Raw genomic sequence first — 26,767 nt, 5'->3', positions numbered from 1 at the left:
GTTCACTATAGTCTGTTGGGTGGCGGAGACCGTTCCCTATTGGCTGTGGGGTGGGGTTGGAGACCGTTTAATATTGGCTTTGGGGGAGGCGGAGACTGTTCCCTATTGGCTGTGGAGAGGGCGAAGACCGTTCCTGATTGGCTGTGGGTGGGGGTGTGCGGAGACTGTTTCCTATTGGCTGTGGGGGGTGGTGGAGATTGTACACTATTGGCAGTGGTGGAGGCGAAGACTCTTCACTATTGGCTGTGGGGAGCGTGGAGACTATTCACTCTTGGCTGTGGGTAGGGCGGGGGGAGATACATCACTATTGGAAGTGGAGGGTGCAGCGTCTGTTCACTATTGGCTGTGGAGGTCGGAGACTGCTCACTATTGGCTGTGGGGGGGCGGAGACCATTCCCTATTGGCTGTGGGGTGGGTGGGCAGAGACAGTTCACTATTGGCTGCGGAGGGGGTGGAAATAGTTCACTATTGGAAGTGGAGGGGGTGGGGATTGTTCACTATTGGCCGTGGGGATCATGGAGACTGTTCACTATTGGCTGTGGAGGCTGCGTTGACCGTACCCTTTTGGCTGGGAGGTGGGGGGAGTGGAGGGGGCGCGTAGGCAGTTCACTATTGGCTGCGGAGGGGGCGGAGACCGTTCACTATTAGAAGTGGATGGAGGGGACTCTGTTCCCTATTGGCTGTGGAGGTGGATGGAAACCATTCCCTATTGACTGTGGAGGGGCTGTGGAGGAGGCGGAGACTGTTCACTATAGGCTGTGGGCTGGTGCAGACCGTTCCCTATTGGCTGTGGGCTGGTGGAGACCGTTCCCTTTTGGCTGTGGAGGGGAGTGGAGACCGTTCCTTTTTGGCTGTGGCGAGGTGGGGGATGTGGAGTCCGTTCCCTATTGGCTGTGGTGGAGGCGGAGACCGTTCACTATTGGCTGTGGTGGAGGCGGAGACCGTTCCCTATTGGCTGTGGTGGAGGCGGAGACCGTTCCCTATTGGCTGTGGTGGAGGCGGAGACCGTTCACTATTGGCTGTGGGGTGGGGTTCGGAGACTGTTTACTATTGGCTGTGTGGTGGGGTGGACAGAGACCATTTAATATTGGCTGTGGGGGAGGCGGAAACTGTTCCCTATTGGCTGGGGGGTGGGGGGACGGAGACAGTTCACTATTGGCTGCAGAGGGGCGGAGAACGTTCACTATTGGAAGTGGAGGGGGCGGAGACTTTTCACTATTGGCTGTGGGGATCATGGAGACTGTTCACTATTGGCTATGGAGGGGTGGTGGAGACCGTTCCCTATTGGCTGTGGGCTGGTGGAGACCGTTCCCTATTTGCTGTGGAGGGGAGCGGAGACTGTTCCTTTTTGGCTGTGGTGTGGGGGGGGATGTGGAGTCTGTTCCTTATTGGCTGTGGAGTCTGTTCATTTGACTGGGGGCCGGGGGGATGGAGAACATTCCCTATTGGCTGTGGGGAGGGGGGGGGGGAAATGAGGCCGGGGACAGAGACAGTTCAATTTGGCTGCCCGGAGTTGGGGGTGGGAGACTGTTCCATATTGGCTGTGGGTGGTGATGGAGCTTGTTCACTATTGGCTGTGGGGGTGGGGGGGAGACTGTTTACTATTGGCTGTGGGGGAGGTGGATACTGTTCACTATGGGTTATGGAGGGGGCAGGGACTGTTCACTATTGTCTGTGGAGGTGGTGGGGGGTGGTGGAGAAAATTCATTATTTGCTGCAGGATGGGGGCGGTGACTGTTCCCTATTGGCTGTGGAGGGGTCGGAGTCTGTTCAATATTGGCTATGCAGGCGGTGGAGACTGTTCACTATTGGCTGTGGATGGGGCAGAGATTGTTCACTATTGGTTGTGGAGGGGGCGGAGACCGTTCCCTATTGGCTGTGGAGGGGAGCGGAGACAGTTCCTTATTGGCTGTGGGGTACAGGGACGTGCACACCGTTCCCTATTGGCTGTGGGGTCACGGAATGGAGACCATTCCCAATTGGCTGTGGAGGGGCCGGGGACCGCTCACTATTGGCTGTGGCGGAGGCGGAGACCGTTCACTATTGGCTGTGGAGGGGGCGGAGACCGTTCACTATTGGCTGTGGGGAGCGTGGAGACTGTTTACTATTGTCTGGGGGGGCGGAGACTGTTCACTATTGGCTGTGAGGGAGAACGGAGACCTTTCCCTATTGTCTGTGGGGTTGGGGTACGGAGACCGTTCCCTATTGGCTGTGGGGTGGGCGGAAGGAGACTGTTCACTATTGGCTGTGGATGGGGGGGAGACTGTTCACTATTGGCTGTGGATGGGGGGGAGACTGTTCACTATTGGCTGTGGGGAGCATGAAGACTGTTCACTCTTGGCTGTGGACGGTGTGGAGACCGTTCCCTATTGACTGTGGTGGAAGCAGAGACGGTTCACTATTGTCTGTGGAGGGTGCGGGGACTGTTCACTATTGGCTGTGGGGAGCGTGGAGACTCTTTACTACTGGCTGGGGGGGCAGAGACTGTTCATTATTGTCTGTGGAGGGGGCGGGGACTCTTCACTATAGTCTGTTGGGTGGTGGAGACCGTTCACTATTGGCTGTGGGGTGGGGGGACGGAGACCGTCTACTATTGGCAGTGGGGGAGACGGAGACCGTTTCCTATTGGCTGTTGTGGATGCGGAGACTGTCCCCTATTGGCTGTGGGGTGTGGGGCCGGAGACCGCTTACTTTTGGCTGTGGGGGTCAGAGATTGTTCGCTATTGGCTGTGGGGCGTGGGGGGGGGGGGAGGGTGGGGGGGGTGGTTGCGGAGTCTGTTCCCTAATGGCTGTGGAGGATGTGGAGTCTGTTCATATTGACTGGGGGCTGGGGGAATGGAGGACATTCCCAATTGGCTGTGGGGAGGGGGGGAAATGAGGCCGGGATGGAGACAGTTCAATTTGGCTGCCCGGGGCTGGGGGGTGGGAGACTGTTCCATATTGGCTGTGGGGGTGATGGAGCTTGTTCACTATTATTGGCTGTGGAAGGGGGGGGGAGACTGTTTACTATTGGCCGTGGGGGAGGTGGATACTGTTCACTATGGGTTATGGAGGGGGCAGGGACTGTTCACTATTGTCTGTGGAGAGGGCAAAGAACGTTCCCTATTGGCTGTGGGTTGGGGGGACGGAGACAGTTCACTATTGGTTGTGGAGGGGGTGTTGTGGAGAAAATTCATTATTCGCTGCAGGATGGGGATGGAGACTGTTCCCTCTGGGCTGTGGAGGGGCGGAGACTGTTTCACTATTGGCTGTGGGGTGGGGAGAAGGAGACCATTCCCTATTGGCTATGGGGGATGCCGAGACTGTTCACTATTGGTTGTGGAGGGGGCGGAGACTGTTCACTATTGGCTGTGCAGGAGGTGGAGACTGTGCACTATTGGCTGTGGATGGGGCAGAGATTGTTCACTATTGGGTGTGGAGTGGGTGGAGACCATTCCCTATTGGCTGTGGAGGGGAACGGAGACCTTCCTTATTGGCTGTGGGGTGCGGGGACCGCTCACTATTGGCTGTGGTGGAGGCAGAGACCGTTCACTATTGGCTGTGGAGGGGGCGGGCGCTGTTCACTATTGGCTGTGGGGAGCGTGGACACTGTTTACTTTTGTCTGGGGGACGGAGACTGTCGACTATTGGCTGTGGGGGGTGGCGGAGACAATGCCCTATTGTCTGTGGGGGGGGGGACTCTTCACTATTGGCTGTGAGGGAGAACGGAGACCTTTCCCTATTGGCTGTGGGGTGGGGGGACGGAGACGGTTCCCTATTAGCTGGGGGTTGCCGTGCAGAGACTGTTCACTATTGGCTGTGGGGTGGGGTTCGGAGATTGTTTACTTTTGGCTGTGGGGTGGGGCGACAGAGACAGTTTAATGTTGGCTGTGGGGGAGATGGAGACCATTCCCTATTGGCTGCGGGCTGGGCGGAAGGAGACCATTCACTATTGAATGATGGGTGGGGGTGGCGGAGACAGTTCACTTTTGGATGATGGATGGGGGGGCGGAGACAGTTCACTATTGGAAGTGGAGGTGGAGAAGACTGTTCACTATTGGCAGTGGAGGGGGCGGAGACTGTTCAGTATTGGCAGTGGAGGGTTCGGAGATCGCGCCCTACTAGCTGTGGAGGGTGCGGAGACCGTTCCCTACTGGCTGTGGAGGGTGCGGAGTCAGTACCGTATTGGCTGTGGAGGTGGCGGGGGGCAGAGGCTGTTCACTATTGGCTGCGGAGGGGGCGGAGACCATACACTATTGGAAGTGGAGGGGGAGGAGACTGTTCACTATTGGCTGTGGAAGGGGTGGAGACTGTTCACTATTGGCTGGGGGTCGGAGACTGTTTACTATTGGCTGGGGGGAGTGGAGTCTGTTCGTTATTGGCTGTGGAGGGGGTTTGGAGACTGCTCCGTATTGGCTGTTGAGGGGGCGGAAACTGTTCACTATTGGCTGTGGAGGAGGTGGGGACTGTTCACTATTGGCTGTGGAGGGGACCGGAGACCGTTCCATATTGGCTATGGGCTGCGGGGACGTGCAAACCATTCCCTATTGCCTGTGGAGGGGGCGGAGACTGTTTACTATTGGCTGTGGGAAGGCGGAGACCGTTCACTATTGGATGTGGAGTGGGCGGAGACCATTTACTATTGCTTATGGGGGAAGCAGAGACTGTTCACTATGGGTTATGGAGGGGGTGGAGACTGTTCACTATTGTCTGTGGAGAGGGTGAAGACCGTTCCCTATAGGCTGTGGGTTGAGGGGACGGAGACAGTTCACTATTGGCTGTGGAGGGTGTGGGGGGGGTGCGGGTGGAGAAAATTCATTATTCGCAGCAGGATGAGGGTGGATACTGTTTCCTATTGACTGTGGGGAAGGCGGAGACTGTTTACTATCAGTTGTGGAGTGGGCGGAGACTGTTCACTATTGGCTGTTGCGGGTGCGGAGACCATACCCTATTGGCTGTGGAGAGTGCGGAGACCATACCCTCTTGGCTGGAGGGTGGGGGTGGGGGTGCAGGGGGCGGAGACAGTTCACTATTGGCTGTGGTGTGGCGGAGACTGTTCCCTATTGGCTGTGGGGGTTGGGACAGAGACCGTTCCCTATTGGCTGTGGGACCGGGGGACAGAGATCGTTCCCTATTAGCTGTGGAGGGTGCGGAGACCATACCCTATTGGCTGGGGGGTTGGGGCGGAGACAGTTCACTATTGGCTGTGGAGGAGGCGGAGACTGATTACTATAGGCTGTGGGGGGCGGAGACTGTTTACTATTGGTTATGGAGGGGACGGGGAATGTTCACTATTGTCTGTGGAGAGGACGAAGAACGTGGGGGGACGGAGGCAGTACGCTATTGGGTTTAGAGGGGGCAGGGGGTTGGAGAAAATTCAGTATTTGCTGCAGGATGGGGGCGGGGACTGTTCATTATTGGCTGTGGAGTGGGCGGAGACCATTCCCTATTGGCTGTGGGGGAGGCCGAGACTGTTCACTATTGGTAGTGGAGGGGGCGGAGACTGTTCACCATTGGCTGTGCAGGAGATGGAGACTGTTCACTATTGGTTGTGGATGGGGCAGAGACTGTTCATTATTGGCTGTGGAGGGGGCAGAGACCATTCACTATTGGCTGTGGAGGGGAGCGGAGACCGTTCCTTATTGGCTGTGGGGTGTGGGGACGTGCACATCGTTCCCTATTGGCTGTGGGGTCACGGAATGAAGACCGTTCCCTATTGGCTGTGAAGGGGCTGGGAACCGCTCACTATTGGCTGTGGTGGAGGTGGAGACCATTCCCTATTGGCTGTGGGGGAGGTCGAGACTGTTCACTATTGGTAGTGGAGGGGGCGGACACTGTTCACTATTGGCTGTGGGGAGCGTGGAGACTGTTTACTATTGTCTGGGGGGGCGGAGACTGTTCACTATTGGAAGTGGAGGGGGAGGAGACTGCCAATCTTGGCTGTAGAGGGTGCGGAGTCAGTACCCTATTGGCTGGGAGGTGGCGGCGGGGAACGAAGGCTGTTCACTATTAGCTGTGGAGGGGGCGGACAGTGTTCACTGTTGGCTGTGGGGAGTGTGGAGACTGGGTACTATTGTCTGGGGGTATGGAGATTGTTCACTATTGGCTGGGAAGTGGGCGGATTCTGTTGACTATTGGCTGTGGGGTCGGGGGGGAGACTGTTCACTATTGGCTGTGGGGTGGGGGAACAGAGACCATTTAATATTGGCTGTGGGGGAGGCGGAGACTGTTCCCTATTGGCAGTGGGGTGGGGGTGAGACTGTTCACTATTGGCTGTGGGGAGCGTGAAGATTGTTCACTCTTAGCTGTGGAGGGTGCGGAGACCGTTCCCTATAGGCTGTGGAGGGTGTGGAGACCGTTACCTATTGGCTGTGGAGGGTGCGGAGACCGTTACCTATTGGCTGTGGAGGGTGCGGAGACCGTTACCTATTGGCTGTGGGTGGGGGGAGGACGGAAGAGAGATTCTTCACTATTGGAAGTGGAGGGTGCGGAGTCTGTTCACTATTGGCTGTCGAGGGGGCGCAGACTGTTCACTACTGGCTGTGGGGGGCGAAGCCCGTTCCCTATTGACTGTGGAGGAAGCGGAGACTGTTCACTATTGGCTGTGGGGTGGCGGAGACCTTTCCCTATTGGCTGTGGGGTGGGTGGGCGGAGACAGTTCACTATTGGCTGCGGAGGGGGTGGAAATAGTTCACTATTGGGAGTGGAGGGGGAGGAGACTGTTCATTATAGGCTGTGGGCTGGTGGAGACTGTTCCCTATTGGCTGTGGAGGGGAGCGGAGACCTTTCCTTATTGTTGTGGTGAGGGGGGTGGGGGGCGAATGTAGAGTCCGTTCCCTATTGGCTGTGGGCTCGCGGGACGGACACCGTTCCCTATTGGCTGTGGAGGGTACGGAGACCGTTCACTATTGGCTGTGGTGGAGGCAGGGACCGTTCACTTTTGGCTGTGGTGGAGGCGGAGACCGTTCCCTATAGGCTGTGGTGGAGGCAGAGACCGTTCCCTACTGGCTGTGGAGGGTGCAGAGTCAGTACCCTATTGGCTCGGTGGTAGGGGCGGGGCGGAGGCTGTTCACAATTGTGGTGGAGGGGGAGGAGACTGTTCACTATAGGCTGTGGTGGAGGCGGAGACCGTTCCCTATAGGCTGTGGAGGGGAGCAGAGGCCTTTCCCTATTGGCTGTGGGGTGGGGGGACGGAGACCGTTCCCTATTGGCTGTGGAGGTGGGCGGAGACCGTTAACTATTGGCTGTGGGTGGGGGGGGGTGGTGGGAGAGATTCTTCACTATTGGAAGTGGAGTGTGCGGAGTCTGTTCACTATTGGCTGTGGAAGGTGAGGAGACCGTTCCCTATTGGCTGTTGTGGGTGCGGAGACCATTCCTTATTGGCTGTGGTTGGGGAGGGAGAAACCGTACCATATTGGATGGTGGGCGGGGGGGTGGAGACAGTTCACTATTGGAAGTGGAGGGGGAGGAGACTGTCCAATATTGGCTGTGGAGGGGGCGGAGACTGTCCACTATTGGCTGTGGAGGGGGCGGAGACTGTCCACTATTGGCTGTGAAGGGGGCGGAGACTGTTCACTCTTGGCTGTGGAGGGTGCGGAGTCAGTACCCTATTGGCTGGGAGGTGAGGGAGGGGGACGAAGGCTGTTCACTATTAGCTGTGGAGGGGGCGGCCACTGTTCACTATTGGTTGTTGGGAGCGTGGAGACTGGTTACTATTGTCTGGGGGGGGTGGAGACTGTTCAATATTGGCTGGGGAGTGGGCGGATTCTGTTGACTATTGGCTGTGGGGTGGGGGGACAGAGACCGTTTAATATTGGCTGTGGGGGAGGCGGAGACTGTTCCCTATTGGCTGTGGGGTGGGGGTGAGACTGTTCACTATTGGCTGTGGGGAGCGTGAAGATTGTTCACTCTTGGCTGTGGAGGGTGCGGAGACCATTCCATATTGGCTGTGAGGGGGGGTGGAGACTGTTCATGATTGGCTGTGGGGAGCATGGAGACTGTTCACTACTGGCTGTGGAAGGAACGGAGAGAATTCCCTATTGGCTGTGGAGGGTAAGGAGACAGTTCCCTATTGGCTGTTGTGGTGCGGAGACCATTCCCTATTGGCTGTGGTGAGGGGGAGGGGGAGAAACCATACCATATTGGATGGTGGGTGGGGGGGGGTGGAGACAGTTCACTATTGGAAGTGGAGGGGGAGGAGACTGTCCAATATTGGCTGTGGGGGGTGCGGAGTCAGTATGCTATTGGCTGGGAGGTGGCGGCGGGGGACGAAGGCTGTTCACTATTAGCTGTGGAGGGGGTGGACAGTGTTCACTATTGGCTGTGGGGAGCGTGGAGACTGGTTACTATTGTCTGGGGGGTGGAGACTGTTCACTATTGGCTGGGGAGTGGGCGGATTCTGTTGACTATTGGCTGTGGGGTGGGGGGGAGACTGTTCACTATTGGCTGTGGGGTGGGAGGACAGAGACCGTTTAATATTGGCTGTGGGGGAGGCGAAGACTGTTCCCTATTGGCTGTGGGGAGGGGGTGAGACTGTTCACTATTGGCCGTGGGGAGCATGAAGATTGTTCACTCTTGGCTGTGGAGGGTGCGGAGACTGTTCCCTATTGGCTGTGGGTGCGGGGGGGGGGGCGGTGGTGGGGGGAGAGATTCTTCACTATTGGAAGTGGAGGGTGCGGAGTCTGTTCACTATTGGCTGTCGAGGGGGCGCAGACTGTTCACTATTGGCTGTGGGGGGCGGAGCCCGTTCCCTATTGACTGTGGAGGAAGCGAAGACTGTTCACTATTGGCTGTGGGGTGGCGGAGACCATTCCCTATTGGCTGTGGGGTGGGTGGGCGGAGACAGTTCACTATTGGCTGTGGAAGGGGCGGAGACCGTACACTATTGGAAGTGGAGGGGGGAGGAGACTGTTCATTATTGGCTGGGCTCGGAGACTGTTTACTATTGGCTGGGGGGAGCATAGCCTGTTCAATATTGGCTGTAGAGGGGGGTTGGAGACTGTTCCGTATTGGCTGTTGAAGGGGCGGAGACTGTTCACTATTGGCTCTGGAGGAGGCGGGGACTGTTCACTATTGGCTGTGGAGGGGAGTGGAGAAAGTTCCATATTGGCTGTGGACTGCGGGGACGTGCAGACTATTCCCTATTGTCTGTGGAGGGGCCGGAGACCGCTCACTATTGGCTGTGGTGGAGGCGGAGACCGTTCACTATTGGCTGTGGGGAGGGTGGAGACTGTTCACTATTGGCTGGGGGGGGTCGGAGACTGTTCACTATTTGCTGTGGAGGGGGCAGAGACCGTTCACTATTGTTTATGGGGGAGGCAGAGATTGTTCACTACAGGTTTGGAGGGGGTGGAGACTGTTCACTATTGTCTGTGGAGAGGGCGAAGACCATTCCCTATTGGCTGTGGGTTGGGGAGGACGGAGAAATTTCGCTATTGGCTGTGGAGGGTGTGGGGGGTGGAGAAAATTCATTATTTGCAGCAGGATGAGGTGGATACTGTTCCCTATTGACTGTGGAGAAGGCGGAGTCTATTCACTATTGGTTGTGGAGGAGGCGGAGACTGTTCACTATTGTCTGTGGAGGGGACGGAGACCGTTCACTATTGGCTGTGGAGGGGGCGGAGACCGTTCACTATTGGCTGTGGAGGGGGCGGAGACCGTTCACTATTGGCTGTGGAGGGGGCGGAGACCATTCGCTATTGGCTGTGGAGGGGGCGGAGACCGTTCACTATTGGCTGTGGAGGGGGCGGAGACCGTTCACTATTGGCTGTGGAGGGGGCGCAGACTGTTCACTATTGGCTGTGGGGGGCGGAGCCCGTTCCCTATTGACTGTGGAGGAAGCGAAGACTGTTCACTATTGGCTGTGGGGTGGCGGAGAACATTCCCTATTGGCTGTGGGGTGGGTGGGCGGAGACAGTTCACTATTGGCTGTGGAAGGGGTGGAAATAGTTCACTTTTGGAAGTGGAGGGGGTGGGGACTGTTCACTATTGGCTGTGGGGATCGTGGAGACTGTTCATTATTGGCTGTGGAGGATGCATAGACGTCCCCTTTTGGCTGGGAGGTGGGGGGGGGGCGGGGATAATTCACTATTGGCTGCGGAAGGGGCGGAGACCGTTCACTATTGGCTGTGGAGGGGGAGGAGACTGTTCACTATAGACTGTGGGCTGGTGGAGACTGTTCCCTATTGGCTGTGGAGGGGAGCGGAGACCTTTCATTACTGGCTGTGGTGTGGGGGGGTGGGGGGGCGAATGTGGAGTCCATTCCCTATTGGCTGTGGAGGGGAGTGGAGACCGTTCACTATTGGTTGTGGAGGGTACGGAGACCGTTCACTATTGGCTGTGGTGGAGGCGGAGACCGTTCACTATTGGCTGTGGGGTGGGGGGACGGAGATCGTTTACTTTTGGCCGTGTGGTGGTGGGACAGAGATAATTTAATGTTGGCTGTGGGGGAGGCGGAGACTGTTCCCTGTTGGCTGTGGGGTGGTGGGACGGAGACCGTACCCTATCGGCTGTGGAGGTGGGCGGAGACCCTTCACTACTGGCTGTGGATGGGGTGGAGACTGTTCATTATTGGCTGTGCACGGTGCGGAGACCATTACCTATTGGCTGTGGGTGGGGGGGTGGGTTGGGAGAGATTGGAAGTGGAGGGTGCGGAGTCTGTTTACTATTGGCTGTGGAGGGGGCGGACACTGTTCACTATTGGCTGTGGGGTATGGGGACAGAGACAGTTCCCTATTGTCTTTGGGGTGGGGGGATGGAGACCGATCCCTATTAGCTGTGGGGGAGGTGGAGACAGTTCCCTATTGGCTGTGGGGTGGGGGGACGGAGACCATTTACTTTTGGCTGTGGAGGGGACGGAGACTGTTCATGACTTTCTGTGGGGGGGTGGGAGGCGGAGACCGTTCATGATTGGCTGTGGATGGTGCGGAGACCATTCCCTATTGGCTGTGGAGGGTGAGGAAACCGTTCCCTATTGGCTGTGGTGAGGGGGTTGGGGGGAGAAACCGTACCATACTGGATGGTGGGTGGGGGCTGCAGACAGTTCACTATTGGAAGTGGAGGGGGAGGAGACTGTCCACTATTGGCCGTGGAGGGGGCAGAGACTGTCCACTATTGGCTGTGGAGGGGGCAGAGACTGTCCACTATTGGCTGTGGAGGGGGCAGAGACTGTCCACTATTGGCTGTGGAGGGGGCGGAGACTGTTCACTCTTGGCTGTGGAGGATGTGGAGTCAGTACCCTATTGGCTGGGAGGTGGGGGTGGGGGACGAAGGCTGTTCAGTATTAGCTGTGGAGGGGGTGGACACTGTTGACTATTGGCTGTGGGGAGCGTGGAGATTGGTTACTATTGTCTGGGGGGGTGGAGACTGTTCACTATTGGCTGGGGAGTGGGCGGATTCTGTTCACTATTGGCTGGGGAGTGGGCGGATTCTGTAGACTATTGGCTGTGGGGTGGGGGGGAGACTGTTCACTATTGGCTGTGGGATGGGGGGACAGAGACCGTTTAATATTGGCTGTGGGGGAGGTGGTGACTGTTCCCTATTGACTGTGGGGTGGGGGAGCGAAGATAAATTTAAAAAGGTCAAATACTATGACCCAGGGATCATAAAATATTCCAGCTGATCTGCACTTCATACTTTCAGAAGAACATCTTGCTTTAAGTTGACTGTTAAAATCATTGCCACATAGAAGAAATTTAGCTGCGGGTTAGCAAATGGTCAGTGTCCACATGTGGGGTTGTGGGGAGCATGAAGATTGTTCACTCTAGGCTGTGGAGGATACGGAGACCATTCCCTATTGGCTGTGGAGGGTGCGGAGACCGTTACCTATTGGCTATGGGCGCGGGGAGTCAGAGTGGGGGCGGGGAGGGGGTGGGGAGAGAGAGATTCTTCACAATTGGAAGTGGAGGGTGCGGAGTCTGTTCACCATTGGCTGTGGGGGGAGGAGTCCGTTCCCTATTGACTGTGGAGGAAGCGGAGACTGTTCACTATTGGTTGTGGGGTGGTGGAGACCATTCTCTATTGGCTGTGGGGTGGGTGGGCGAAGACAGTTCACTATTGGCTGCGGACGGGGTGGAAATATTTCATTATTGGAAGTGGAGGGGGCGGAGACTGTTCACTATTGGCTGTGGGGATTGTGGAGACTGTTCCTTATTGGCTGTGGAGGGTGCGTAGACCGTCCCCTTTTGGCTGGGAGGTGGGGGGGTGGCGGGATAGTTCACTATTGGCTGCGGAGGGGGCGGAGACCGTTCACTATTGGAAGTGGAGGGGGAGGAGACTGTTCACTATAGGCTGTGGGCTGGTGGAGACTGTTCCCTATTGGCTGTGGGGTCGCGGGACGGACACCGTTCCCTATTGGCTGTGGGGGGGAGCAGTGCCATTTCCCTATTGGCTGTGGGGTGGGGGGACGGAGACGTTTCCCTATTGTCTTTGGGGTGGGGGGGAAGGAGACTGATCCCTATTAGCTGGGGATTGGCGGGCGGAGACCGTTCACTATTGGCTGTGGGGTGGGGTTCGGAGACCGTTTACTATTGGCTGTGGAGTGGGGTCAGAGACCGTTTAATATTGGCTGTGGGGGAGGCGGAGATTGTTCCCTATTGGCTGTGGAGGGGGCGGAGACCGTTCCCTATTGGCTGTGCAGGAGGCGGAGACTGTTTACTATTGGCTGTGGAGGGCACGGAGACTGTTCACTATTGGCTGTGCGGTGGTTGGAGGTAGACCGTTCACTATTGGGTGTGGGTTGGGGGGGAGGACAGAGACCGTTTACTATTGGCTCTGGGGGAGGCAGTGACTGTTCACCATAGGTGGGGGGGTTGGAGACTGCTCACTCTTGGCTGGGGGTGTGGAGTCTGTTCACTATTGGCTGTTGAGGGGACGGAGATTGTTCAATATTGGCTGTGGGGTGGCAGAGGTCATTCCCTATTGGCTGTGGAGGGGAGTGGAGACTGTTCATTCTTGGCTGTGGGGTCGGGGGACGGAGACTGTTCCCTATTTGCTGTGGTGGGGGCGGAGACTGTTCACTATTGGCTGTAGAGGAGACGGAGACCGTTCACTATTGGCTGTGGAGGGGGCGGAGACCGTTCCCTGTTGGCTGTCGGGGGGTGGGGTTGGTGTCCGTTCACTTTTGGCTGTGGGAGGGGAGTGACGGAGAACATTTATTATTGGCTGTGGGGGAGGTGGAGACCTTTCCCTATTGGCTGTGGAGGGGATGGGGCGGAGAGGGTCCCCTATTGGCTGTGTGTGGGGGCGGAGAACGCTCCCTATTGGCTGTGGGACGGGCGGAGACCATACCCTATTGGATGGTGGGTGGGGGGGCTGGAGACAGTTCACAATTGGCTGCGGAGGGTGCGGAGATCGTTCACTATTGGCTGTGGGGGGTGGAGACTGTCCATAATTGTCTGTTGGGGGTGGAAACTTTCCACTTTTGGCTGTGGGAGTGCGGAGACCATTCCCTATTGGCTGTGGGGGGGGCGGAGTTCGTTCCCTATTGGCTGTGGAGGGGAGCGGAGACCGTTCATTCTTGGCTGTGGGGTCGGGGGAGGGAGACTGTTCCCTATTTGCTGTGGTGGGGGCGGAGACTGTTCACTATTGGCTGTGGAGGAGGCGGGGACCGTTCACTATTGGCTGTGGAGGGGGCGGAGATTGTTCACTATTGGCTGTGGGGATCATGGAGACCATTCACTATTGGCTGTGGAGGGTGAGGAGACCGTTTACAATTGGCTGTGGGGGAGGTGGAGACTGTTCCCTATTGGCTGTGGGGTGGGGGACAGAGGCAGTTCCCTATTGGCTGTTGGGGACGCGGAGACTGTTTACGATCGGCAGCAGGGTCCGGAGATTGTTCACTCTTGGCTGGGGGGGCGGGGTCTGTTCACCACTGGCTGGGGGAGGGGGGAGGTCGGAGACAGTTCCCTATTAGCGGTGGGGGTGGGCGGAGATCATTCCCTATTGGCTGGGGGTGGGGGTCGGGTGTGGAGACCCTTCACTATTAGCTGTGAGGTGTGGGTCGGAGACCATTTACTATTGGCTGTGGGGGAGATGGTGACTGTTCACCATAGGTGGGGGTGGGGCGGAGACTGTTCACTCTTGGCTGGGGGGTCAGAGTCTGTTCACTATTGGCTGTTGAGGGGGCGGGGACTGTTGAATATTGGATGTGGGGTGGCGGAGGTCATTCCCTATTGGCTGTGGAGGGGAGCGGAGACTGTTCCCTATTCGCTGTGGTGGGGGCAGAGACCGTTCACTATTGGCTGTGGGGTGGGCTTCGAAGACCGTTCACTATTGGCTGCGGGTGGGTTGGACAGAGACCGTTCAGTATTTTCTGTGGAGGGGGTGGGGACCGTTCACTATTAGCTGTGGAAGGTGTGGAGTTAGTTCACTATTGGCTGTGGGGGAGGCGGAGTCTGTTCACTATTGGCAGTGGGGGAGGCGGAGTCTGTTCACTATTGGCAGTGGGGGGTTGGGACGGAGACAGTTCGCTATTGGCTGTGGTGTAGCGGAGACCCTTCCCTATCAGCTGTGGGGTGGGGGGACTGAGAGTTTTCACTATTGGCTGGGGGTGGCGGAGTTTGTTCACTATTGGCAGTGTGGGGTGTGGACACCGTTCCCAATTGGCTGTGGAAGAGGTGGAGACTGTTCACTATTGGCCATGGGGAGCGTGGAGACTGTTCCCTATTCCCTATTGTCTGTGGGGGCGGGGGGAGTGGGGGGGTGGGGGGCGGAGACCGTTCATTATTGGCTGTGGGGTGGGGGGCGGAGACTGTTTAATATTGGCTCTGGGGGAGGCGGACATTGTTCCCTATTGGCTGTGGAGGGGGCGGAGACCATTCACTATTGGTTATGGGGTGGGGTTGGGAGACCGTTTACTATTGGCTGTGGTTTGGGGAGGACAGAGACCGTTTACTATTGGCTGTGGGGGAGGCGGAGACTGTTCCCTATTGGCTGGGGAGTGAGTGGGCGGAGACCGTTCCCTTGTGGCTGTGGAGGGGGCGGAGACCGTTCGCTATTGGCTGGGGAGTGAGTGGGCGGAGACCATTCCCTTGTGGCTGTGGAGGGGGCGGAGACCGTTCCCTTGTGGCTGTGGAGGGGGCGGAGACCGTTCCCTTGTGGCTGTGGAGGGGGCGGAGACCGTTCCCTTGTGGCTGTGGAGGGGGCGGAGACCGTTCCCTTGTGGCTGTGGAGGGGGCGGAGACCGTTCGCTATTGGCTGGGGGGTGGGGGTCTGAGACCTTTGCGTATTTGCTGTGGGATGGGCGGACGGAGTCCGTTCACTATTGGCTGTGTCGGGTGTGGAGATCATTCCCTATTGGCTGTGGAGGGTGCGGATCCCGTTCCCTATTGGCTGTGGGGGGGGGGTTCGGAGACCGTTCCCTATTGGCGGTGGGGGCGGGCGGAGACTGTTCCCTATTGGCTGGGGGTGGGGGTGGGGGGGCGGAGATCCTTCACTATTAGCTGTGAGGTGGGGGGATGGAGACCATTTACTATTGGCTGTGGGGGAGGCGGAGCCTGTTCCCTATTGGCTGTGAGATAGGGGAGCGGAAACCGTTCCCTATTGGCTGTGGGGTCGGGGGACGGAGACCGTTCCCTATTGGCTGTGGGGATCATGGAGACCATTCACTATTGGCTGTGGAGGCGGCGGAGACCGTTCACTATTGGCTGTGGGGAGGCCAAGACCGATCCCTCTTGGCTGTGCTGGGGGCGGAGACAGTTCACTATTGGCTGTGGAGGGTGCAGAGACTGTTCAATATTGGCTGTGGGGACCATGGGGACTATTCACTATTGGCTGTGTGGTCGGTGCACAGAGACCATTCCCTATTGGCTGTGGATCGGGGGACGGAGACCGTTCCCTATTGGCTGTGCGGGGCCGGAGACCATTCCCTATTGGCTGTGGGGTGAGCCGAGACCGTTCACTATTGGCTGTGGGGTGGGCGGAGACCATTCACTATTGGCTGTGGGGTGGGCAGAGACTGTTCACTATTGGCTGTGGGGTGGGCGGAGACCGTTCACTATTGGCTGTGGAGGGTGGGGCATAGACTGTTCACTTTTGGCCGGGGTGGGGTGGGGCAGAGACTGTTCACTATTGGCTGTGGGGTCGGGGGACGGAGACCGTTCCCTATTGGCTGTGGTGGGGGTGGAGACTCTTCACTATTGGCTGTGGGGATCATGGAGACCATTCACTATTGGCTGTGGAGGCGGCGGAGACCGTTCACTATTGGCTGTGGGGAGGCCGAGACCGATCCCTCTTGGCTGTGCTGGGGGCGGAGACAGTTCACTATTGGCTGTGGGGTGGGCAGAGACTGTTCACTATTGGCTGTGGGGTGGGCGGAGACCGTTCACTATTGGCTGTGGAGGGTGGGGCATAGACTGTTCACTTTTGGCCGGGGTGGGGTGGGGCAGAGACTGTTCACTATTGGCTGTGGGGTCGGGGGACGGAGACCGTTCCCTATTGGCTGTGGTGGGGGTGGAGACCATTCACTATTGGCTGTGGAGGCGGCGGAGACCGTTCACTATTGGCTGTGGGGAGGCCGAGACCGATCCCTCTTGGCTGTGCTGGGGGCGGAGACAGTTCACTATTGGCTGTGGAGGGTGCAGAGACTGTTCAATATTGGCTGTGGGGACCATGGGCACTATTCACTATTGGCTGTGTGGTCGGTGCACGGAGACCATTCCCTATTGGCTGTGGGTCCGTGGACGGAGACCGTTCCCTATTGGCTGTGCGGGACCGGAGACCATTCCCTATTGGCTGTGGGGTGAGCGGAGACCGTTCACTATTGGCTGTGGGGTGGGCGGAGACCGTTCACTATTGGCTGTGGGGTGGGCGGAGACTGTTCACTATTGGCTGTGGGGTGGGCGGAGACCGTTCACTATTGGCTGTGGAGGGTGGGGCAGAGACTGTTCACTATTGGCCGGGGTGGGGGGCAGAGACTGATCACTATTGGCTGTGGGGAGCGTGGGAACTGTTCCCCATTGGCTGTGTGGTCAGGGGACGGACACCGTTCACTATTGGCTGTGGAGGGTGAGTAGACCGTTCCCTATTGGCTGTGGTGGATGGGGGGGCAGTGGGGGGGGGGGGGGGGGGGCGGAGAATGTTCCCTACTGGCTTTGGGTGGGGGGCGGAGACCGTTCACTATTGTCTGGGGAGTGAGTGGGCGGAGACCGTTCCCTTGTGGCTGTGGAGGGGGCGGAGACCGTTCCCTTGTGGCAGTGGAGGGGGCGGAGACCGTTCCCTTGTGGCAGTGGAGGGGGCGGAGACCGTTCACTTGAGGGTGTGGAGGGGGCGAAGACCGTTCGCTATTGGCTGGGGGGTGGGGGTCTGAGACCGTACTGTATTTGCTGTGGGATGGGCGGACGGAGTCTGTTCACTATTGGTTGTGGCGGGTGCGGAACCCGTTCCCTAATGGCGGTGGGGGTGGGCAGAAACCGTTCCTTATTGGCTGTGGGGGTGGGCAGAGACCGTTCCCTATTGGCTGGGGGTGGGGGTGTGGGGGCGGAGGCCCTTCACTATTAGCTGTGAGGTGGGGGGATGGAGACCATTTACTATTGGCTGTGGGGGAGGCGGAGCCTGTTCCCTATTGGCTGTTGGGGAGGCGGTGACTGTTCACCATAGGTGGGGGGGTGGAGACTGTTCACTCTTGGCTGGGGGGGGCGGAGTCTGTTCACTATTGGCTGTTGAGGGGGGGGGGAATGTTCAATATTGGCTGTGGGGTGGCGGAGGCCATGCCCTATTGGCTGTGGAGGGGAGCGGAGACCGTTCCCTCTTTGCTGTGGAGTCAGGGGACGGAGACCGCTGTGGTGGGGGCAGAGACTGTTCACTATTGGCTGTGGTGGGGGCGGAGACTGTTGACTATAGGCTTTGAGGAGCATGGAGACTCTTCACTATTGGCTGAGGGGGCGGAGACCGTTCACTATTGGCTGAGGGGTGGGGTTCGAAGACCATTTGCTATTGGTTGTGTGTGGGGGGCCAGAGACTGTTAACTATTTTCTGTGGAGGTGTTGGGGACTGTTCACTATTGGCTGTGGAAGGGGTGGAGACAGTTCACTATTGGCTGTGGGGTACAGAGACTGTTCACTATTGGCTGTTGAGGAGACGGAGACAGTTCACTATTGGCTGTGAGGGAGGCGGAGTCTGTTCACTATTGGCTGTTGGGGGGGCTAAGACTGTACTCTATTGGCAGTGGGGGGAGGTGTGGGATGGAGACCGTTCGCTATTGGCTGGGGGGGGTGGCGGAGACCGTTCACTATTGGCTGGGGAGGCGGAGACCGTTCACTACTGGCTGTGGGGGAGGCAGAGACCGTTCACTATTGTCTGTGGGGGAGGCGGAGACCGTTCACTATTGGCTGTGGGGGAGGCGGAGACCGTTCACTATTGGCTGTGGGGGAGGCGGAGACCGTTCACTATTGGCTGTGGGGGAGGCGGAGACCGTTCACTATTGGCTGTGGGGGAGGCGGAGACCGTTCACTATTGGCTGTGGGGGAGGCGGAGACCGTTCACTATTGGCTGTGGGGGAGGCGGAGACCGTTCACTATTGGCTGTGGGGGAGGCGGAGACCGTTCACTATTAGCTGTGGGGGATGCGGAGACCGTTCACTATTGGCTGTGGGGGAGGCGGAGACCGTTCACTATTGGCTGTGGGGGAGGCGAAGACCGTTCACTATTGGCTGTGGGGGAGACGGAGACTGTTCACTATTGGCTGTAGAGGGGGTGGAGACTGTTCACTATTTCCTGTGGCGGGGCGGAGACTGTTCCCTGTTGGCTGTGGAGGGGGTGGAGACTGTTCACTATTGGCTGGGGTTGCGGGGACTTTTCACTGTTGGCTGTGGGTGGGGCAGAGACCGTTCCCTATTGGCTGTGTGGTGGGGGGGACAGAGTCCGTTCACTATTGGCTGTGGGGGTGCGGAGACCATTCCTATTGTCTGTGGGGTGGGGGTATGGAGACAGTTCACTATTGGCCGTGGAGGATGCGCAGATCGTTCATTATTGGCCGTGGAGGGTATGGAGACAGTTCACTATTGGCTATGGGGGAGGTGGAGACTATTCACTATTGGCTGGGGGTGTCGGAGACTGTTCACTACTGGCTGGGGGGGCGGCGACTGTTCACTACTGGCTGGTGGGGGTGGAGGCTGTTCACTACTGGCTGGGGGGGTGGAGACTGTTCACTACTGGCTGCGGGGGGTGGAGACTGTTCACTACTGGCTGCGGGGGGTGGAGACTGTTCACTACTGGCTGCGGGGGGTGGAGACTGTTCACTACTGGCTGCGGGGGGTGGAGACTGTTCACTACTGGCTGCGGGGGGTGGAGACTGTTCACTACCGGCTGGGGGGGTGGAGACTGTTCACTACTGGCTGGGGGGTGGAGACTGTTCACTACTGGCTGGGGGGTGGAGACTGTTCACTACTGGCTGGGGGGTGGAGACTGTTCACTACTGGCTGGGGGGGTTGGAGACTGTTCACTACTGGCTGGGGCGGTGGAGACTGTTCACTACTGGCTGGGGCGGTGGAGACTGTTCACTACTGGCTGGGGGGTGGAGACTGTTCACTACTGGCTGGGGGGTGTGCAGACTGTTCACTACTGGCTGGGGGGTGTGCAGACTGTTCACTACTGGCTGGGGGGTGTGGAGACTGTTCACTACTGGCTGGGGGGTGGAGACTGTTCACTATTGGCTGGGGCGGTGGAGACTGTTCACTACTGGCTGGGGGGGTGGTGGAGACTTCACTATTGGCTGGGGGGCGGAGACTGTTTACTATTGGCTGGGGGGGCGGATCCTGTTCACTATTGGCTGGGGGGGCGGAGCCTGTTCACTATTGGCCATTACCCGGGTCCTTACCTTGGTGTTGCGATCATAAGTCTCCCTCAGTTGGAGGTGTGCTCCTGTTTTGCCGGCCAGATCCATCCATTTGCCTTTGAACCAACGGACACTGGGTTTCCTTAGAATGTTGGTGCCTTGGATGCGGCTGGTGAAGGTGATATCAGACCCTAATCAACAACAATAACACACGGCCAGTGACAGTAAACTGCTAAATCAAGCTCTCTGGCCTAGCACAGAGGCAAAGGGTTCAAAGGGTGGTGCAGGGAGGGGCAAGGGAGGTGCAGGGTGGGGCAAGGGAGGTGTGGAGAGAGCCGAGGGGGGTGTTGGGGGGGGGGGGGGGCGAGGGGAGTGCAGGGTGGGGTGAGGTGTGGCAGGGATGGGTGAGGGGGGTTTAGGGATGGGGTCTGGGTTGGGGGAGTGGCGTGGGGGACGTGCAGAGCCTGTGTGGGGTACTGGGGTGGGGGGATGTGAATGGGGGAACGCGGGTGGTGTTAGGGGAGTGGGGATGGGCAGTGGGCGGGGACGGGTATATTGTATAGCTGGCTCTGTCCACGCTGCTGCTCCTTACCAACCATCACTGTTCCTGACTGTGGTTTCTCCAGGAACAGAGAAGTGGCATCCTGGGAAGCTGCTCCTTCACTCCCAATCTTTAACCCAGCTCCACTGTGGCTGCGAGCCTTCTCTCTGCCAGACATTTCCAAAGACTTCTCTGTGCTCTGGGCTTCTGGAATCTTCTCTCCACTGAGGGCTCCTGGTGCCGTCTCTTGATTGGATGCCCCTGGAACATTCTCTGTGCAGAATGCAGGAGACATTAAGAGATAATTGTCATCTTGTCCTAATGGAAGTCTGGCTCCTATCACTCAGCTTTATTGGGACTCTCCTCACAATCACTGTGACTGCACATTCACCTCTGTCCCCATGGGAACAGGATGGAGATCAGTGTGCAGTGGGTGCTCAGGGTTTGTGGACAAGAGCATGTGTGAGAGAGACAGACAGGGGGACAGAGGGAGAGGGACAGGGAAATTGTGGGTGTGGGTGAGAGAGAGAGAGAAAGTGTGTATGTGAGAGAAAGTTTGTATGTGAGAGAGAAATTGTGTGCGCTTGTGTGAGAGAGAGAGCACAAGAAAAAAAATTGTTTGTGTGTGTGAGAGAGAGGTGAGAGGGAGAGAGGAATTGTGTGTGCGCGTGTGCGTGTGTGTGTGAGCGCGCGTGAGAGAGAGAAATTGTGCGTGTGTGAGAAAGAGAGAAATTGTGTGCATGTGTGTGAGAGAGAGAAATTGAGTGGGCGCGCGCGTGCGTGTGAGAGAGAGAGAAATTGTGTGCTTGTGCATGAGCGAGAGGCAAATTGTCTGCGAAAGTGTGAGAGAGAGAAAGTCTGTGTGCATGTGTGAGAGAGGGAGAGAGAAATTCTGTGTGCATGTGTGAGAGAGAGAAAGATTGTGTGCGTATGTGTGTGAAAGAGAGAGAAAGAGACAAATTGTGTGTGAGAGAGAAATTGTGTGTGCGCGTGAGAGATAGAGAGAGAGAAATTCTGTGTGCATGTGTGTGTGAGAGAAAGAGAGGTTGTGTGTGTGTGTGTGCGCGCGCGTGTGTGTGAGTGAGAGAGAGAGAGAGAGAGAGAAATTGTGTGTGCATGTGAGAGTGAGAGAGAGAGAAATTGTGTGTGTCTGTGAGACAGAGAGAGAAATTGTGTGCTCGTGTGAGTGAGAGAGAAATTGTGTGCGCATGTGTGAGAGAGAGAGAGAGAAATTGTGTGCGCATGTGTGAGAGAGAGTGTGAGAGAGAGAGACAGACAGAAATTGTGTGTGAGAGAGAGAGACAAATTATGTATGCGTGTGTGAGACAGAGAGACAAATTGTTTGCACGTGTGTGGGAGGGAGAGAGCGCAAGAAAAAAAATTGTGCCCACTTGTGTGAGAGAGAAATTGTGTACATGTATGTGAGAGATTCTGTGCATGAGAGAGAGAGAGAAATTGCGTGCGCATGTTTGAGAAGGAAGGAGAAATTGTGTGCATGTGTGTGAGAGAGAGAGATTGTGTGTGTGTGTGTGTGTGTGTGTGTGTGTGTGTGAGAGAGAGAGAGAGAGATTGTGTGTGTGTGTGAGAGAGAGAGAGAGAGAGAGAAATTGTGTGTGTGTGTGCGTGTGAGAGAGAGAGAGAAATTGTGTGTGTGACAGAGAGAAATTGTGTGTGTGTGCACACACGCATGTGTGTGCGAGAGAGAAACTGTGTGTGTGTGTGTGTGTGTGTGTGTGTGTGTGAGAGAGAAATTGTGTGTGTGTGTGTGTGAGAGAGAGAGAAATTGTGTGTGTGTAAGAGAGAGAAATTGTGTGTGTGTGTGAGAGAGAGAAATTGTGTGTGTGTGTGAGAGAGAGAAATTGTGTGTGTGTGTGAGAGAGAGAGAGAGAGAGAAATTGTGTGTGTGTGAGAGAGAAAAAAAAACTGTGTGTGAGAGAGAGAGAGAGAGAAAAATTGTGTGTGTGAGAGAGAGAGAGAAATTGTGTGTGTGTGTGAGTGTGTGTGTGTGTGAGAGAGAAATTGTGTGTGTGTGAGAGAGAGAGAAATTGTGTGTGTGTGAGAGAGAGAGAGAAATTGTGTGTGTGTGTGTGAGAGAGAGAGAAATTGTGTGTGTGTGTGAGAGAGAGAGAAATTGTGTGTGTGTGAGAAATTGTGTGAGAGAAAGAGAAATTGTGTGTGTTTGTGTGTGAGAGAGAGAGAGAAATTGTGTGTGTGAGTGTGAGTGTGTGTGTGAGAGAGAGAGAGAAATTGTGTGTGTGTGTGTGAGGGAGAGAGAAATTGTGTGTGTGTGTGAGAGAGAGAGAAATTGTGTGTGTGTGTGAGAGAGAGAGAGAAATTGTGTGTGCGTGAGAGAGAGAGAAAAATTGTGTGCAAGTGAGGGAGAGAGATATTGTGTGTGTGAGAGAGAGAGAGATTGTGTGTGTGTGTGCACGCGCACGTGTACGCGTGAGAGAGTGAGAGAGAGAAAATGTGTGCCTGTGTATGAAAGAGAGAGAAAAATTGTGTGCGTGTGTGTGTGAGAGAGAAATTGTGTGCGCGTGTGTGAGAGAGGGAGAGAGAAATTCAGTGTTCATGTGTGTGAGAGAAAGAGCAATTGTGTGTGTGTGTGTGTGTGGGTGGAGAAATAGTGTGTGCATGTGAGAGATGGAGAAATTGTGCATGTGTGTGAGAGAGGGAGAGCACGAGAAAAAAAAAATGTGTACGTGTGTGTGAGAGGGAGAGAGAAATTCAGTGTGCATGTGTGTGAGACAGAGAAAGAGAAATTGTGTGTGTGTGTGTGAGAGAGAGAGAAATTGGGTGTGTGTGTGTGTGTTTGAGAGAGAGAGAAATTGTGTGTGTGTGTGTGAGAGAGAGAGAAATTGTGTGTGTGTGAGAGAGAGAGAAATTGTGTGTGTGAGAGAGAGAGAAATTGTGTGTGTGTGAGAGAGAGAGAAATTGTGTGTGTGTGAGAGAGAGAGAAATTGTGTGTGTGTGAGAGAGAGAGAAAATGTGTGTGTGTGAGAAATTGTGTGAGAGAGAGAGAAATTGTGTGTGTGTGTGTGAGAGAGAGAGAAATTGTGTGTGTGTGTGAGAGAGAGAGAAAGAAATTGTGTGCGTGCGTGAGAGAGAGAGAAATTGTGTGTGTGGGTGTGTGTATGAAATTGTGTGCCCATGTGAGAGATGGAGAAATTGTGTGAGAATGATAGAAATTGTGTGTGTGAGAGAGAGAGAAATTGTATGTGTGTGTGTGAGAGAGAGAAATTGTATGTGTGTGTGTGTGTGTGAGAGAGAGAAATTGTATGTGTGTGTGAGAGAGAGAGAAATTGTGTGTGTGTGTGAGAGAGAGAGAAATTGTGTGTGTGTGTGTATGAGAGAGAAACTTTGTGTGTGTGTGTGTGTGAGAGAGATAGAGAGAAATTGTGTGTGTGTGTGTGTATGTATGTGTGTGAGTGAGAGAGAGAAATTGTGTGTGTGTGTGTGTGTGCGAGTGAGAGAGAGAGAGAGAGAAATTGTGTGTGTGTGTGAGAGAGAATGAGAGAGAGATTGTGTGTGTGTGTGTGTGCGCGCGCACGCGTACGCATGAGAATGAGAGAGAGAGAAATTGTGTGCCTGTGTATGAAAAAGAGAGAAAACTTGTGTGTGTGAGAGAGAGAGAGAGAGAGAAATTGTGTGTGTGAGAGAGAGAGAGAAATTGTGTGTGTGAGAAAGAGAGAGAGAGAGAGAAATTGTGTGTGAGAAAGAGAAATTGTGTGTGTGCACATGCGCATGTGTGTGTGAGAGAGAGGGAGAGAAATTGTGTGCGCATGTGTGAGAGAGAGAGAGAGGGAAAGTGTGTGTGTGTGTATGGGAGAGAGAGAAAGTGTGTGTGTGTGTGAGAGAAAGAGAAAGTGTGTGTGTGTGTGTGTGAGAGAGAGAAAGAGAAAGTGTGTGTGTGTGTGTGTATGTGTGTGTATGAGAGAGTGAGAGAGAAAGTGTGTGTGTATGGGAGAGAGAGAAAGTGTGTGTGTGTGTGTGTGTGAGACAGAGAGAAAGTGTGTGTGTGTTTGAGAGAGAAAGTGTGTGTGTGTGTGTGTGTATGAGAGAGGAAGTGTGTGTGTGAGAGACAGAGAGACAGAGAAAGTATGTGTGTGTGTATGTGTGTGTGAGAGAGAGAGTGAGAAAGTGTGTGTGTGTATGAGAGGGAGAGAAAGTGTGTGTGTGTGTGTGTGAGAGAAAGTCTGTGTGTGTGTGTGTGTGTGTGTGTGTGAAAGAGAGAGAAAGTGTGTGTGTGCGTGTGAGAGTGAAAGTGTGTGTGTGTGTGAGAGAGAGAAAGAGAGAGAAAGTGTGTGTGTATGAGAGAGAAAGTGTGTGTGTGTGTTTGAAAGAGGGAGAGCACGAGAAAATATTGTGTGTGTGTGTGAGAGAGAAATTGTGTGTGCATGTGAGAGAAATCGTGTGCAAGTGAGGGAGAGAGATATTGTGTGTGTGTGAGAGAGAGAGAGAGAGAAATTGTGTGTGCATGTAAGAGAAATCGTGTGCATGTGAGAGATGGAGAAATTGTGCATGTGTGTGACAGAGTGAGAGCATGAGAAAAAAAAATTGTGTACGTGTGTGTGAGAGGGAGAGAGAAATTCAGTGTGCATGTGTGTGAGACAGAGAAAGAGAAATTGTGTGTGTGTGTGCGTGTGTGTGTGAGAGAGAGAAATTGTGTGTGTGTGTGTGGGTATATGAGAGAGAGAGAAATTGTGGGGGGGTTTGTGTGTGTGTGTGTGTGTTTGTGAGTGAATGAGAGAGAGAGAGAAATTGTGTGTGTGTGAGAGAGAGAGAAATTGTGTGTGTGAGAGAGAGAGAGAGAAATTGTGTGTGTATGTGAGAGAGAGAGAAATTGTGTGTGTGTGTGAGAGAGAAATTGTGTGTGTGAGAAATTGTGTGAGAGAAAGAGAAATTGTGTGTGTTTGTGTGTGAGAGAGAGAGCGAGAAATTGTGTGTGTGAGTGTGAGTGTGTGTGTGAGAGAGAGAGAGAAATTGTGTGTGTGTGTGTGAGGGAGAGAGAAATTGTGTGTGTGTGTGAGAGAGAGAGAAATTGTGTGTGTGTGTGAAAGAGAGAGAGAAATTGTGTGTGCGTGAGAGAGAGAGAAAAATTGTGTGCAAGTGAGGGAGAGAGATATTGTGTGTGTGAGAGAGAGAGAGAGAGATTGTGTGTGTGTGTGCACGCGCACGTGTACGCGTGAGAGAGTGAGAGAGAGAAAATGTGTGCCTGTGTATGAAAGAGAGAGAAAAATTGTGTGCGTGTGTGTGTGAGAGAGAAATTGTGTGCGCGTGTGTGAGAGAGGGAGAGAGAAATTCAGTGTTCATGTGTGTGAGAGAAAGAGAAATTGTGTGTGTGTGTGCGTGTGTGTGTGAGAGAGAGAAATTGTGTGTGTGTGGGTATATGAGAGAGAGAGAAATTGTGGGGGGGTTTGTGTGTGTGTGTGTGTGTGTGTTTGTGAGTGAATGAGAGAGAGAGAGAAATTGTGTGTGTGTGAGACAGAGAGAAATTGTGTGTGTGAGAGAGAGAGAGAGAAATTGTGTGTGTATGTGAGAGAGAGAGAAATTGTGTGTGTGTGTGAGAGAGAGAGAAATTGTGTGTGTGTGAGAAATTGTGTGAGAGAAAGAGAAATTGTGTGTGTTTGTGTGTGTGAGAGAGAGAGAGAAATTGTGTGTGTGAGTGTGAGTGTGTGTGTGAGAGAGAGAGAGAAATTGTGTGTGTGTGTGTGAGAGAGAGAAATTGTGTGTGTGTGTGAGAGAGAGAGAGAAATTGTGTGTGCGTGAGAGAGAGAGAAAAATTGTGTGCAAGTGAGGGAGAGAGATATTGTGTGTGTGAGAGAGAGAGAGATTGTGTGTGTGTGTGCACGCGCACGTGTACGCGTGAGAGAGTGAGAGAGAGAAAATGTGTGCCTGTGTATGAAAGAGAGAGAAAAATTGTGTGCGTGTGTGTGTGAGAGAGAAATTGTGTGCGCGTGTGTGAGAGAGGGAGAGAGAAATTCAGTGTTCATGTGTGTGAGAGAAAGAGCAATTGTGTGTGTGTGTGTGTGTGTGTGGGTGGAGAAATAGTGTGTGCATGTGAGAGATGGAGAAATTGTGCATGTGTGTGAGAGAGGGAGAGCACGAGAAAAAAAAATTGTGTACGTGTGTGTGAGAGGGAGAGAGAAATTCAGTGTGCATGTGTGTGAGACAGAGAAAGAGAAATTGTGTGTGTGTGTGTGTGTGAGAGAGAGAGAAATTGGGTGTGTGTGTGTTTGAGAGAGAGAGAAAGTGTGTGTGTGTGAGAGAGAGAAATTGTGTGTGTGTGTGAGAGAGAGAAATTGTGTGTGAGAGAAAGAGAGAGAAATTGTGTGTGAGACAGAGAGAAATTGTGTGTGTGTGCGAGAGAGAGAGAGAAATTGTGTGTGTGTATGAGAGAGAGAGAAATTGTGTGTGTGTGTGAGAGAGAGAAATTGTGTGTGTGTGAGAGAGAGAGAAATTGTGTGTGTGTGAGAG

General features: G+C 55.0%; 1 protein-coding gene across 3 annotated transcripts in view; it reads right to left on the bottom strand.

Annotated features, from left to right (window-relative positions):
- The window catches only part of mybpc3 (myosin binding protein C3), a 1,308,988-nt gene that overhangs the window by 1,131,099 nt on the left and 151,122 nt on the right, over window positions 1-26,767 (bottom strand). For all 3 annotated transcript variants that reach the window (XM_041197987.1, XM_041197986.1, XM_041197988.1), the window contains exons 4-5: window positions 20,342-20,563; window positions 19,792-19,940 (exon numbers count right to left, since the gene is read on the bottom strand). In XM_041197987.1, coding sequence (XP_041053921.1) covers window positions 19,792-19,940; window positions 20,342-20,563 — 371 coding nt within the window. The remainder of the gene's footprint in view (window positions 1-19,791; window positions 19,941-20,341; window positions 20,564-26,767) is intronic.

Source organism: Carcharodon carcharias, chromosome 10 (genome assembly GCF_017639515.1).
Source record: "Carcharodon carcharias isolate sCarCar2 chromosome 10, sCarCar2.pri, whole genome shotgun sequence".
Classification (NCBI taxonomy): Eukaryota; Metazoa; Chordata; class Chondrichthyes; order Lamniformes; family Lamnidae; genus Carcharodon; species Carcharodon carcharias.
This window is presented reverse-complemented; position numbering and strand designations above follow the sequence as displayed.